The sequence below is a fragment of the Lasiosphaeria miniovina genome (assembly GCF_030549165.1).
Source record: "Lasiosphaeria miniovina strain SMH2392-1A chromosome Unknown B0T26scaffold_4, whole genome shotgun sequence".
In the NCBI taxonomy this organism is placed as follows: domain Eukaryota; kingdom Fungi; phylum Ascomycota; class Sordariomycetes; order Sordariales; family Lasiosphaeriaceae; genus Lasiosphaeria; species Lasiosphaeria miniovina.
In genome coordinates, this window is record NW_026848223.1 from 5,313,467 (window position 1) to 5,325,984 (window position 12,518).

A 12,518-nucleotide genomic window follows, 5' to 3' on the forward strand; every position below is an offset into this window, starting at 1 on the left:
TTCTACACATGAACATAGGTAGGTATGTAACGGATGCACGGAGGGAGAAGTAAAACAACAAATGTATTATTGTACGTACAAAGAGACGAACCAAGTCAGTCCCTGTGTATTTCTCATGTAGCCAGCCCCTGGACAAAGTAAAGTAACAACGGACTCAAGGGGGGCCTTTCAGGGTCGGTTCAACATTTACAGAGGGTGCCAGTTCCTTTCAGTATTTTTACTCGGTACCGGCAGGACAGCTGCGACGGAACTGGGCGGCAGCGGTTCGTGCGACTGGGATGTTTCCAGGACGCATTCTGGGAGAGTCGCCACGCTGTGTTCTTAGTAACACCAAGGAATGTTTGAATGACGACAATTAGTCCATTTCTCTCTCATTTCTTCCCGTTTTCTATCACCAGGCGTTAAAATTATCAATCATTCCCAATTCATTCAATTCCACGTTCTTGTCTTTGACAGCTTTCCCCCACGGATCCGTCTGCCACGTGCCTTGTTCGTCCGAAAACGTGGAAAATCTTCATGCGGCAGATCACATCCAGCCCAAAAAAAAACCTGAGGCGGAAACGAAATTCAAGATTCCCATTACGTGAGCCCCCACAAAAAGCCCGCAGTGCGAGACAAGGATCATGACAGTTCGCCATGCAATGGAAAACACGCACTTTCGTCCGTCTCTTCTTTCTCTGGGAGGCCCTTGGAGGTAAAAAGTCCTTGAACCAACCGATGACGTTGCTTACGATGGCCGCCGCGGGGGCGGCTAGGTTGGATAGGGGTAAGGGCAACAATGTTTCTTGGCATTTGGGGTAGGGGGAAAGCACACTCCCACGAGTATCCCAACATACCTACCTAATTACCTACCTACCTTGGTTGAAAGGGGGCAAGGTGTAAAAGAATGGGCACCGGATAGGGTAATGATAATACCTCAACTGCCTCGGCCGCCGCCCCTCTCCTGCTATGGAGACAGATGCCCCCCGAGACATGTCCGTACACGATGCCTTTCTGTTGGAAAAGGAAATTATTTAATTGGCTGAAGAAAGGATAAGAATAGCTTTGCCGGGGTCTGCGAGAAGAGAAAAAAGTTAAGATATAGAACCAGAGCAGCTTTCGTCCACAACCTTGTGACTTCCGGCTACCTTGCCTTTTTAGTTGTCGTTTAAACTCGGCCCTACTCGCACACACCAGGCGCTCCCTCTTTTTGTCTTCTTTGACTACTGCCACTGACGTAGCCACTTCCACTTCGCTCTCCCACACACATTCTTTGCTGCGTTTGCCACGGGTAGGTACCTGCCGACCCGTCGATGTGTGAATATCTCCATTCAATAGCTAACCTCTTAAATAGCATAAAAGGGACAAAAGCAATAAAGAAAAGAAAGAAAAGAAGCAAACCAATATGTCTTCCAAGCCCATCTTCGTGGCTACCCACCCACGGGCCTGCTCAACGGCCTTTGAACGGGTGTGTACCTATTTTAACCAGAACAGATCTCGAAATCTTCTTTCTTTTTTGAGAAAAAAAAAGAAAAAGAAAAGAAGACGAGAAAAAACACACCCGAAATGAGGAGCGTAACTAATGTCTTCCCCCTCCTCGGCCTCCGCCTGCTTTTTTCCGTAGGTTTTCATGACGAGACGAGACATTCTGCACTGCGTCCACGAGCCTTTTGGCGATGCCTTCTACTACGGCCCCGAGCGGCTCAGCTCGCGCTTCGCCGACGACGCCGAGGCCCGCAAGAAGAGCGGCTTCGCCAACACCACGTACAAGACTATCATGAACAGCCTCCAGCGGGATATTGCCAACAAGGTTCGAGCCACCGGACTTTTATTTTTCGCCACTCTACTTTTCATGCCGTTTTCCCTCTCTTTTTGCTATTGTCTTGTCACAAAGTCTGTGGATTTGCCAATTGGAGGAGAGAAATGCCGGGAGACGGGATGTCTAGTAATCCATCCAGCATCTTTTGTTCCCATTTCGAGCGCAAGTGCGCTCGGAGATCATAGGTAAAGGGGGACAGAGGAAACTTGTTTACATAACTTATTTCGTGCCCCTAAATTACCCCAGGCAGTGCAATACAAAGGGCTATCAGTCCCCTTTATGACAAAGGGGAAGTCCTGGACCTTAGTCTTTTGTTTACAACCCCTGGTTAACACACGTATACCCCTACTATCGGCTGGCTGCCTTCACAAATATTAAAGGCAACCCACTCACACACCCGGCAGGACAAGCGCGTCTTTATCAAGGATATCGCGCACTACCTGCTGCCGCCAAACGGGCAGCCGGCCACAATTGCGCCGTCGCTGCTGGGCCCCTCGTCGAGCGAAGCGGTCAACGGAGCGACAGCAACAACAAAAACAACAACAGCAGACGAGAGCAAAAACTCGACCGTGGTCCCGACGGACGTGCTGCGGCAGTTCCACTTCACGTTCCTGATCCGGCACCCGCGCCGCGCCATCCCGTCGTACTACCGCTGCACGGTGCCGCCGCTGGACAAGGTGACGGGCTTCTACCACTTCATGCCGAGCGAGGCCGGCTACGACGAGCTGCGGCGGCTGTTCGACTACCTCAGGGACCAGGGCATCATCGGGCCGGACGTAGCCACTTCGGACGGGAAGCCGCCAGCGGCACCGCCTAGCAGTGACAGTGACAAGGTCACCGTGACCGTCGTCGACGCCGACGACCTGCTCGACCAGCCCGAAAACGTCATCCGCGCCTACTGCGCGCAGGTCGGCATCGACTTCTCGCCCGCCATGCTGCGCTGGGAGGACCCCGACAGCCACGCCGAGGCCAAGGCGTCGTTCGAGAAGTGGAACGGCTTCCACGACGATGCTATTGGCAGCACCTCGCTCAAGCCCCGCGCCCACGCCGCGGTATGTATTCTCTCTCTTGGCCCATACACACGCATACCTACGCATGTACGTGTATAGATGTGTATATATCAGGTATAATATCTATTGTATTAAGAAAGTTAACTGGCCCACATGGTGGCACCCGCAGAAAACACCCACCGCCGAGGAAGAGGACGAGCAGTGGCGCCAGAAATTCGGCACCAACGCCCAAAAGGTCATCCGCGCCTGCGTCGACGCCAACGTCCCCGACTACGAGTACCTCAAGTCGTTTGCCATGAAGTTTTGAGCTAGCGAGGAGGTAGTGTAACAAAAGGGGCAACTCTTCTCTGGATACCTACCGTGAATAGGTATTTCCAGGGAGCCTTATGGGTGTTTTAGTATGGGAGATGAGTGAGAGGGGGTATAGATGATGCATTTGACCTCCTTTCTCATTTTTCTTTTTTTAGGGGGAGGAGGGGGAATATTTAAAAACAAAATAAGCACGGCCATGCGTGTCCTGAGGTTTTTGTTCGGGGATGCATCGTCAAATAGGGTGGCTGGTTCATAAATTTCTCTGATCTCTCCCTATATGTGTATCTTACGTTGGGTATGTATGTATGGGGAGGGATGGAAGGAAGGAACGATAAAGCCCGAAAATAAAAGAAACAAAAATAATTCTGCCAACACTACCACCGGTTCCAATTATCGCAGCTCTTTGTTTCTATTGCCAGTCATGAGAGTTTCCGATTCGTATACTCTTTTCCGACATTTGTTTGCACAAACGGGGTTTTGAGCAATTTGAGGGCTTGGAATTTAAACAAGTCCAAGGATGATCTGTGAGATAATAGAAACCAAAACTCTTCAAATCTTTAAAGTCCCTAAAAGGCACTCTGGACGGTGCTGTTTCCATTTCATCTTTCCATTTCATCCTTCGTTGCCGCTTGGAATGGCGTCGGCCCTGTTGGATCGAGTTGCCCCAACCCCTGTTCGCGAAAAACGGACTCTGGGCGTGCGGCCACGCGGGAAATCCCCGGCAGTCGCCGCGAGTCAGGAGGTCCGGGGCACAGTCATCCAACAGAAACCACAGCAAAAAGGGCCCAAAAGAAACGCAGGGCTACTTAGGCCCTAGGTTCGAGCCAAGCTATCCAACGGCAAGAGAGTTCGCAATCCTTTCAATTCCCCCACTACATCCGATATAGTGTAACGGTCAACATATCGCGTTTTCACCGCGAAGCTCGGGGTTCGATTCCCCGTATCGGAGTTTGTTTTTTTTGCCATTTGGGAGTTGCAAATCCACGTTACCTTCCTCTTTTGTGTTGGTTCGGGTTTTTTTAATCCCATTCAGTTTTGAGTTGGTTTGCATACAGCCCGAAGAGTAAGTGCATGATGAAAAAACTGCGATTAGGCACGAGCAAGCGACTGAAACATTCCCACTACGGTATATACAGCCAACCCTAACCCTTTCGTGGCTGTTTCTCCTTTTATCCCCAAGTTCCGTTAAACCAACACACATCTTTAATTCAACGGGTTTCGTTGACGGGAAATAACGTGTGTTCTTCACACAATCAAGAACCTTCATTTAATCGATCTCCGACGGCTCTTTCTCTCATCTCTCACTCCAATCGAAATCCATACAAATCATTTTTCGGTTCCAAGTTGCATCCGGCTCGTGTCAGCTTTGCGGCAAGACAGCCTTGCTTAAGTTGCCTTGCAGGCAGAACAGCTAAAAGCTTACCTACCCACCTAGGTACCTACTTACCGCTTGGCACATCCTTTCAGGGCTCTAGTATTTGGCATGTGAAAATAGACGTTAGCCCCGAGCCAGGGCTAAACCAAAAGGGCAATCTGCTAGACGCAGAAGATGACGTGGGGGTCGCTATTGGGATTGGGCCCTTCCGCGGTGAGTCAAGACGACGTCAACGAGAGAGGCCCGGTTGCCTCTGGCCGACACGGCTGTCCCAAAGAAGCGCTAAAGCCGTACTACGAAGCTAAATAAGACGGGCTCGCGATCTGTCGGTTCGAAAATGTTAGGAATGTTTGGCGCTAGACACACCTTGACAATGAACGCCCGCCACACAGTCGACCCCCCTGACTGACTGGCTGGCTGCCTGCTTGCCGGCCGGCCTAGTGACGCCATCCCCGCAGCCGGCTGACGTCCGTCATCTTGCCAGTCAGATGTCCCCCCCTTGTCGGACACATCCGAGTGGACGCCGCTCCCCCTGATTCGTTGTTCGGGGACCCCCCGAATGTCTGTCAGAACCTGTCAGGGGTCGTCTCTCTTTCAGTCCTGCCTGTTATGGCCACAAGCCTACCATGTCACTTGCAGTTTAGCGCCCCTGAGTAGGAAGTAGGCATGTCCCTTCACCAATACGGCGGACCGACTGTGGCTCCTCGGCCTCGGGTCGGATCTGCACCTCTGCAATTTGGCCAGGTGGCATTCTCGCCTTGCTGGCATCTCTTGTCCAACTCTATCTAACACACGTCGTTGTTTTTTTGTTCTTGTTTCTATTTTGTTTTTCGTGACCTGAGACCTTTCTACGCTGTCTTAGGGGCATGCAGCTAGCTCCGTCAAAGGTGAGTGGTAACGCTTCTCACTACCCAGAGAAAAGTATACAATGTACTGCCTGGTACGGGGTACCGTCAAGCTCAGACCGCGTCTCTTTCTCCTCTTCTTCCCCTTTCCGGCCTGTGACAAGTCCCCTCCCCCGCCCTCGTTTTCGTCCGTCTCTCCCTTGTGTTTGTTGCCTTTTGCCCGTCTGATCCATTCGCTAATCTTGATGCCGCTTACACTCTTTCTCTCCATATCCTGCTGCTGTCCCACCGCGTTCAGCATGCGCCGCCACTTGATCACCTGCTGGCCCCCCCTCTCTGACGATTGCGCTGCTGCTGCTGTGTTAGAGACATGCACGCAGGACACAAGCCAACGCTCTCGTGTCGTCGGCCTGTTAATGTGGCGCTGATGACCACGTCTTCTTCTTCATGTGTCCCCAAACAGGCTGTGGAAAGTGCTACTACGTGCATTGGTCGGACAGCATTGGCTGGGATCTCTCTTTCTCTCTATCGCAGACGAGGCGTGGTTTGCTTCCTTCTTATTTCTTTCGTCTTTGCGGTTCCCCTCGACGGGTAAACAATAAAAAAAGGAATTACAAAAACCAAATCACGCTGGCATGTCTTGCCCACAAGTCATCTGTCCCTGTCCCCTTCTTTTGAGTGGATGGGACCAGGTGGACAGTAGAACTGTCTGTTTTACGTGGCGAGCGTAAATGCTCCGTTCCGATTCGTCCACGCGGCATTCGAGATGAAAATGGCGTTTTATATTGACGGCTGCTGGTGCTTTGCTACCACCGCCACCACTACTACTGATGCTGCCTTTTTATTTGCCTTCTGGCGCACAGGACGTCGGTTCCGAGAATGGCGGCTACCTGCTAGCAACTGCAAGCGGCGGCGGCGGCAACAGCTCTAAGGCCGTGGGTTAGTGGCAGCTCGCAGGGCCATGGTTTTATCTTTTTTGCATCTTTCGTTCGTCATCCCTAGGTAGGTATGTTTCCTGACCGCTTCTTGGCAGCTGTACGAGAGGGTGCACATGTGTGGCATGTGTCTAGACGTCTGCGCCGACTCGCGTTTTGCAATATATATCATATGCCCGTGTGTCTCTCGAGCTTTTATCGTCCTGCATGCATACATACAACAGGTGGTTATGTTCCCCCCCCTCTCCTCCCCAAATCATGCAGGCTACGTGGAACAACAAAGGCCCGGTGATTAGCAAAGAAAAGGCACTTTGTGCCAGGAGATCCAGCCACATGCAGACGTTTGACACAGGAAAAGAGACGAAGAGACGATTGACGTGCGCCCAACTGGTTACCAGGTATCTAACTAAGCGCACCTTAAAGTCTGGCAGACGAAATACTTAACGTGCTCGCTCGCTCGCTCTCTCAGCAGGGCAGGCCGGCGAGGCCGAGTAAAGAAGGTAAAGTAGGTATGTAATTAATTACATGACATGCAGGCAACCTTGTTCTGCTAGTTGGCTGCCGTACCGGAGCATACATAAATACCCAAGGCAGGCAGGTAGGCGGGCAGGTGGTATCCGGGGGCCCCATCTCAGGCAGGCATGCAATCCGCCGAATAGCAGACGGAATGGGAGGCTGGTGTGTTTATGTTTTTTCCATCTCTCTCACTCCCTCGCAAAAGCCATACTAAGCCCTTTCCCACACACATCACACCATTCGACTTGTAGCAGACACAAAAGCCAGCCAGCCAGACAGACAGACATACATAATCATCTCAACCTGCCCTGCCCTGCCCTGCCTTGCCCTGCCCTGCCCTGCCCTGCCCCATCCCACCACAGCCCGCCAACTCACTCACCGATCCCATTGCACAACCTCGCACACCGACTCCAACTATCTCCCCCCCGGAGGCGGGGTTTGGCTGGCTGGTTACTCAGCCTCACTTTTGACTTGACCTGTAAGCGTGTGTGCGTGTGTGTGATCCGGCATCTGAGACAAGACAGGCAGGCAGGCAGGTAGGCAAGATGGGCCTAAATACCTAACAGGCGGAATCAATATAGGCATGGTATCAACATGTGTTGCGGGTGCTGTCACTGTCTGGGGTATGACAAGCAGAAGCACACATAAGAGGAGCAGCAGTTCATATGATGAGAGGGGAAAAGGGGGGGGATGCACCACAGAAGAGAAACATACATACATACACATACACACACGTACATATATATGTATGTACATATACACATACACGACTGCTGTAATGATCGTGGGGTCTCAGATCGCGCGTGACAAAAGAGGGGAGACCAAAAAAAAAACGCCCCTCCTTTTCTACCGACTCTTCTCTATTCCGCGTGTTGTCGCGTGTGGAGTAGTGTGTTGCGCGCGCGCCTAGCTAGGAAGTGAGTGTCTTGGAGCGAGTTAGTTAGAGTCGGTCGGTCAGTCAGTCAGTCAGTCAGTCAGCCAGTCAGTCAGTCAGTCAGCCAGCCAGTCAGTCAGTCAATCAGTCAGTCGCTCGGGTTCGTCTTGTCTTGTCTTGTCTTTCCCAACTCCCAAAAGGATAGGATAGGTAGGTAGCCAATCGGTCGAGGGCTAGCGTCCGCCTTCTCTGCGAGGCTATATTCCCCGCCCCCGAGCCGGATGTCACTCGAGCGCTCGTGGGAATGAACTCGTCAAACACGATGAAAGTGGCTAGCCCGGACGATTTATCAAGTCTCTTGTTAGTGTAGCCGGCGTCGGGACGCTTATTCCATTTCCGCCTTGCTCGCAACGCCCATACGTTGCAAAGAGACGGGACACGACTGTCAAGTTTTCTGGAACCCGTGGGGAAATAACCATGCTTCGTAAAGACTAGACCCCTCTATCTAGATTATCGGGAAATGTTTCCGCTGCTTGTGGTACAAAATATTTAACGCCCACCCGCCCTAGTTGTCGTCAACACAAGTGATTAGTCAATCCGCCCTTTTCCTTCGTATCGAGAAACCGAAGTGGCTTTGTTCCTCGAGTACCACCACAGGTGTTCCCAACCCAACCCGACCCAATCCAAAAGCCGCCCCAGAAGCTCGTCATGACAAGAAAAACCAAAAGGGGTTCACGTACCAGCACAGTACGAGCCCGGCGTAATATCTATATGGTACACACGCACCCCCATTATCGAGAGGAAAACGTCTCAGAAGAAAACAGCGGCTCGCCTTAAATTGACCGCGTTATGGAATGACGCGCGGGGGAAGGGGGAGAAACGGAGAATAGCTTGACCAGAAAGGAAGAAGGGGAACGTTGGTCATTCAAAAGGGCGGTAAAGGCAGAGAGAAATGGCTAGCGGTGGTGTACGACCGCAGAGACACGGTGTACAGACAGGCCTGCCCCACATCTCCCCCTTTTTCACACCCCCCGCCTGCAATTAGATGCTGCCGCGATTTATGCTGGCCGTACGGAGGCGCTTGAGACCGTCAAGGTCGTCGTCGTATGCGCTGCCTTCGCCGTCGCTCAAGGGAGCGCTTTTACGCGTCGTGTCGTCCGACCCGGCGCGTGCATTTCGTCTTATGGCAGGGTCACGGCGGCGGGCATTGATCAACCAGTTGGATATTTGGTCTGGAGCGGGTGATGCACTTGGTCAGGTACTTGTCGATAGATTTCAGCGACACCAAAAAAGGGCAAAGAAACTTACTCATCCGCAGCCTCGTCTGACGTGCCAGCTCCCGTTTTTCCTCCTCGCTTGGGTACGGGTGGTGCAGGTGGGCCAAAACCCAAGCCCGGAGCTTGTCCGTCGCTTCCTTGGGCAAGTTTCCGCGTCGTTTCCGCTGCTTATTGGGGCCGCTTCCATTCGAACCCACTGGTCCCATCTCGCCGCCGCCGCGCATGTAGTCCTGATATTGTGAGACGTATGTTGCAGGAGAAAATGGGGTCCGGTCGAATGACTGTGTAGGCCGAAGTGAGAGTGACTGGCTGCGGGAAGGGTGGTAACTTCCGCAAAACGGGCTGTTGCTGCTGAACAGCATCTGACCATCTATTTCAGGACTTGCGTAAGGTCGTGGGATTTGATCGACCGAAGTTCGCCCGCGCTTCTTCGGGCTTGGGGTATGCGTGTAATAAGGAGAAGTAGTGCCCTCAGGCGCCCTGGCGTTTAAATCAAATTGGATTTGTGGGAACGCCTGGAGACAGGGTTAGTACCAAGAGATACAATCCCAGCCAGTGGTGTTGATGTGTGTACCTGACGGATTGATGGCAGTTTAAACTCCTCAATGTCGTTTTGGCACCTTGACGAATCGTACTCGGGTTGTCTGGCCTCACGCTGGGACGCCGAGTTGGGAGTGTTCTGGGCGTTGTCGTTCATCGACATTGTGGAATCTCTGCTTATTTGCCCTCGAACGATTTCCGTAGTAACGGACGGTCTAATTTCCGTAAGGGAGGAGCCGACCAAAAAAGAGAGAGAGGGAAAGCAAGGATAGCAACTCCTATACTCCAGTCAGTAAACTAGTATTCGAATCGGCTCGGCTCTGGCTAGGCCAGGCTGCCCATGACATGGGGCTCAGTGATGGGGTTATCCACCTCTAGAGAAGTTTCCTCAGTGACAGCCAGTCAAGTGCGCAAGTTAACGGGCCGTTTCTTTCAAATACCCCAGCTCCAGGTGTTGCCCGCACTACTTGGAGTAATGCTGCAAGAGAGAATTGGAGATGAAAGAGTTGTTCAAGACCGGGGGTGCTCGACTATGGTGATTGTGTGAAGAGATGTTTCTGTCTAGGCAGTAGTGAGTGGAGTATCGTGATGGATACAGAAAGGCCTGAACCGGTATCGAAGGAAGCAGGTGGCAGTCTTTTATAAGAACAGCCAAGTGGCGGAACTCGTTCTGATGGCGTTGACGACGGGTTCAACGCACAAGTAGCGCACCCAAGGAGTCGCGTGTCGTAACGGCGTGAAGTTAAAATCGACTGGTTTCAGGAGAAATGAACAAGCCTAGCTATCCGGTAAAGGGCCCAAACCGACCAAAGACTTGGGATCGGCAACTCGTGGGTTCGAGGAGGGGAAAAAAAAAGGCAGCTAAAGAAGTCCCAAAAGAGTTATATTAAAGTTGGAGCGGACTGTCTGGAGACGACTAGGGCACGTCGAGTCCCCGGCATGGCAACTCGAGCAGGGGGGGTGAGGATGACATCGACGTCTGCCGTCGAGGGGAGGGTAGTGTACAGTTGAGAGCACTAGACAGACGGGGAGGACAGGGACAAGGTACCAAGCCCGTCGCTGGGGCACGAGGCAGGCCTGAAGTACTGTGTGGCCCCCGGGTCTAGCCTTCGCACCTGTGGTGGTGCTGCTGCTTCTGCTGGTACCGGTGCTTAGTGCTTGGTGCAGTGGCAGATAGACAGAGGGAGCCAATACAACACGGTGGTGGGCCTGACGAGAAACGCATAGGGCTCGCACGTATTGGACGGGAGTACTGGTCTGGACTGGGCCGTACTGAGTAGGAGGCGTCTATGTACTTCGTACTGCACGTGGGTACAGTATAAGGTATCCTACGTAGCTAACGCCCGCAATACATAACATGCCTACATTCTCTGTACGGCTCTGGTGATAGCCGTAAGTACTGATGTGCGCTGCAACAGGAAAAGCACCGCATACTAGTGCAGGGGTGTCCCCGTCCCTAGTCGTGGCCCCTCCCCCCAAGGCAAGGTGCAAAGCCAGATGAAATTGCCCGATGGGCGAGCATTTCTGACAGGGAGATCCCTCCCACGGGTGCCATCGCATCTGCAGACACGCCCCCATTTCACAGTGCACGCACGTTGCCCAGCACCTCTGGAGTCTGGGTGGTGGAAGCAAAGACAACACAAGAGCCGCCGCTCAGACCTGCCTCTCCCAAGCGGCGGCCATTGGCGGCTTAGGTTGATTCGATTGATTGCCCTGCCTCAGCTGTTTACTTCTTTTCTTTTGGGAGCTCTCGCTCGAGCCGGGCAGCTTCCGGCGATTGTGCATGCTTGTGAGCGGCTGCGGCAAGCCCTAAAGGAAAACCGCCAGACAGTCACATACTCGCAGGACAGGGACCATACTATGGCACACAATGGCCTCGAGCACCCGCGCCCGCGCCCGCCCGCACCCGATTCCCAGCACTGAGGGTATGATGCCGAATTGCACGTCTTTGTGGGGCAAGCGCGCCGTCACGACCGCGCCGGCGCCCGCGCTCCAGCAAGCGAGACAGCGAGCAACGGACCCACGGCGCGCAGAATTCCCGCTCGCGCCAACGACTCGTCTGCGCCGTCTGTTAGTCTAGACTCTAGAGCATTAGATCGCCCCGAGTTCCTGGAACTGGCGTGGACATCTGTCGAAATTAGCTATTTATAGACGCATATATGGATTACGCACTTCGCCTGGGCATTTTGGTCCCAGGCATTTGGTCTGGCATTCAGTAACTTTCGTACCTTGGCGATGGTTGGCCTAGTCTGTGTTAGAAATGCACAGGCCCGTGGGCGGCGAACAAACCTGTTGAGTATCAACTAGGGGAACTTCCCGCGGCTGGTGATTCCATGGTACTGGTATCCGAGGCTGGTTAGGTAGTCTTGCGCGCCCGTGTCCCGGTCTTGCATCTTTGCGGCCTCGGTCAACGCTTCTCATCGGGTGCCTGACCTAGGTAACTAGTACCTACCTGCCTGAGGTAGGTAAGGTCGATCCGGCTGAAGTGCGTTGATTGCAGGGTAGTCTCAGAGCGATGTGTGGACGGCATGCTCCATCCAGCAAGCAGGATGCGGGCGTGTGCATCGGAAAATGCGAGTAGGCGACATCACGGTCCATACCTGATTGTCAAGCTATCTGAGTACTAGACGGGAGTGAGGTACAGACAAACAGTACCTGCCTTGGCTCTTAAGAACCTGAACTTTAAATTTTCAACCCGGAATCACAAGAGTTGACTTGACGCGTGGCTCCTGCCACTGCTCCTGCCACTGTTGTTGTCTCATCCTGCTTATGGTAAGGTAGGTACGGTAGGTACCTTGGTATCTACCGATGAAGTTTGTCTTCTCCCTGCCTCTTTCCTCTTTCTCTCTTTTCCCGGCCGATGGGCCCCGAAAGTCGTCGGACTCGGTAGGAGCTTGGGACTGTGCGTGTCTGGCGTGTCTGGCGTGCCTAGGAGGGCAAGAGATCACCGAGCACCTTCCGTCCACACACAAACGACTTCTCCAGGTCGGGAAGGCGCCAAGCCTGGGAGTCCAAGACTCCAAAGAGCCTAGGAGC

At 53.0% G+C, this 12,518-nt stretch overlaps 4 protein-coding genes and 1 non-coding gene across 5 annotated transcripts; 2 read left to right on the forward strand and 3 right to left on the reverse strand.

Annotated features, from left to right (window-relative positions):
• Nucleotides 1–1,384: 1,384 nt before the first annotated feature.
• On the forward strand, nucleotides 1,385–3,325 carry B0T26DRAFT_778249 (P-loop containing nucleoside triphosphate hydrolase protein; the record flags this gene model as incomplete). Its single annotated transcript, XM_060446644.1, has 4 exons — nucleotides 1,385–1,447; nucleotides 1,604–1,789; nucleotides 2,209–2,850; nucleotides 2,978–3,325. The coding sequence occupies 4 exons, from the start codon at nucleotides 1,385–1,387 to the stop codon at nucleotides 3,113–3,115; spliced, it is 1,029 nt and encodes a 342-aa protein (XP_060297145.1). The 3' UTR covers nucleotides 3,116–3,325.
• A 672-nt stretch (nucleotides 3,326–3,997) lies between these two features.
• On the forward strand, nucleotides 3,998–4,069 carry B0T26DRAFT_t127. Its single transcript has one exon. It is a non-coding gene; the product is annotated as a tRNA-Glu (tRNA).
• A 2,992-nt stretch (nucleotides 4,070–7,061) lies between these two features.
• B0T26DRAFT_712943 (uncharacterized protein) lies at nucleotides 7,062–7,526 on the reverse strand (the record flags this gene model as incomplete). The annotated part of the gene is made up of 1 exon (XM_060442101.1): nucleotides 7,062–7,526. A coding segment is annotated over exon 1 (272 nt), but the record flags the coding sequence as incomplete, so codon positions are not given.
• Nucleotides 7,527–8,706: 1,180 nt separating this feature from the next.
• On the reverse strand, nucleotides 8,707–9,645 carry B0T26DRAFT_752284 (homeobox KN domain-containing protein; the record flags this gene model as incomplete). The annotated part of the gene is made up of 3 exons (XM_060445505.1): nucleotides 8,707–8,897; nucleotides 8,974–9,457; nucleotides 9,517–9,645. The coding sequence occupies 3 exons, from the start codon at nucleotides 9,643–9,645 to the stop codon at nucleotides 8,707–8,709; spliced, it is 804 nt and encodes a 267-aa protein (XP_060297147.1).
• A 1,490-nt stretch (nucleotides 9,646–11,135) lies between these two features.
• On the reverse strand, nucleotides 11,136–11,875 carry B0T26DRAFT_676530 (uncharacterized protein; the record flags this gene model as incomplete). The annotated part of the gene is made up of 4 exons (XM_060439990.1): nucleotides 11,136–11,291; nucleotides 11,322–11,541; nucleotides 11,711–11,731; nucleotides 11,796–11,875. The coding sequence occupies 4 exons, from the start codon at nucleotides 11,873–11,875 to the stop codon at nucleotides 11,136–11,138; spliced, it is 477 nt and encodes a 158-aa protein (XP_060297148.1).
• Between the last annotated feature and the right edge of the window lie 643 nt (nucleotides 11,876–12,518).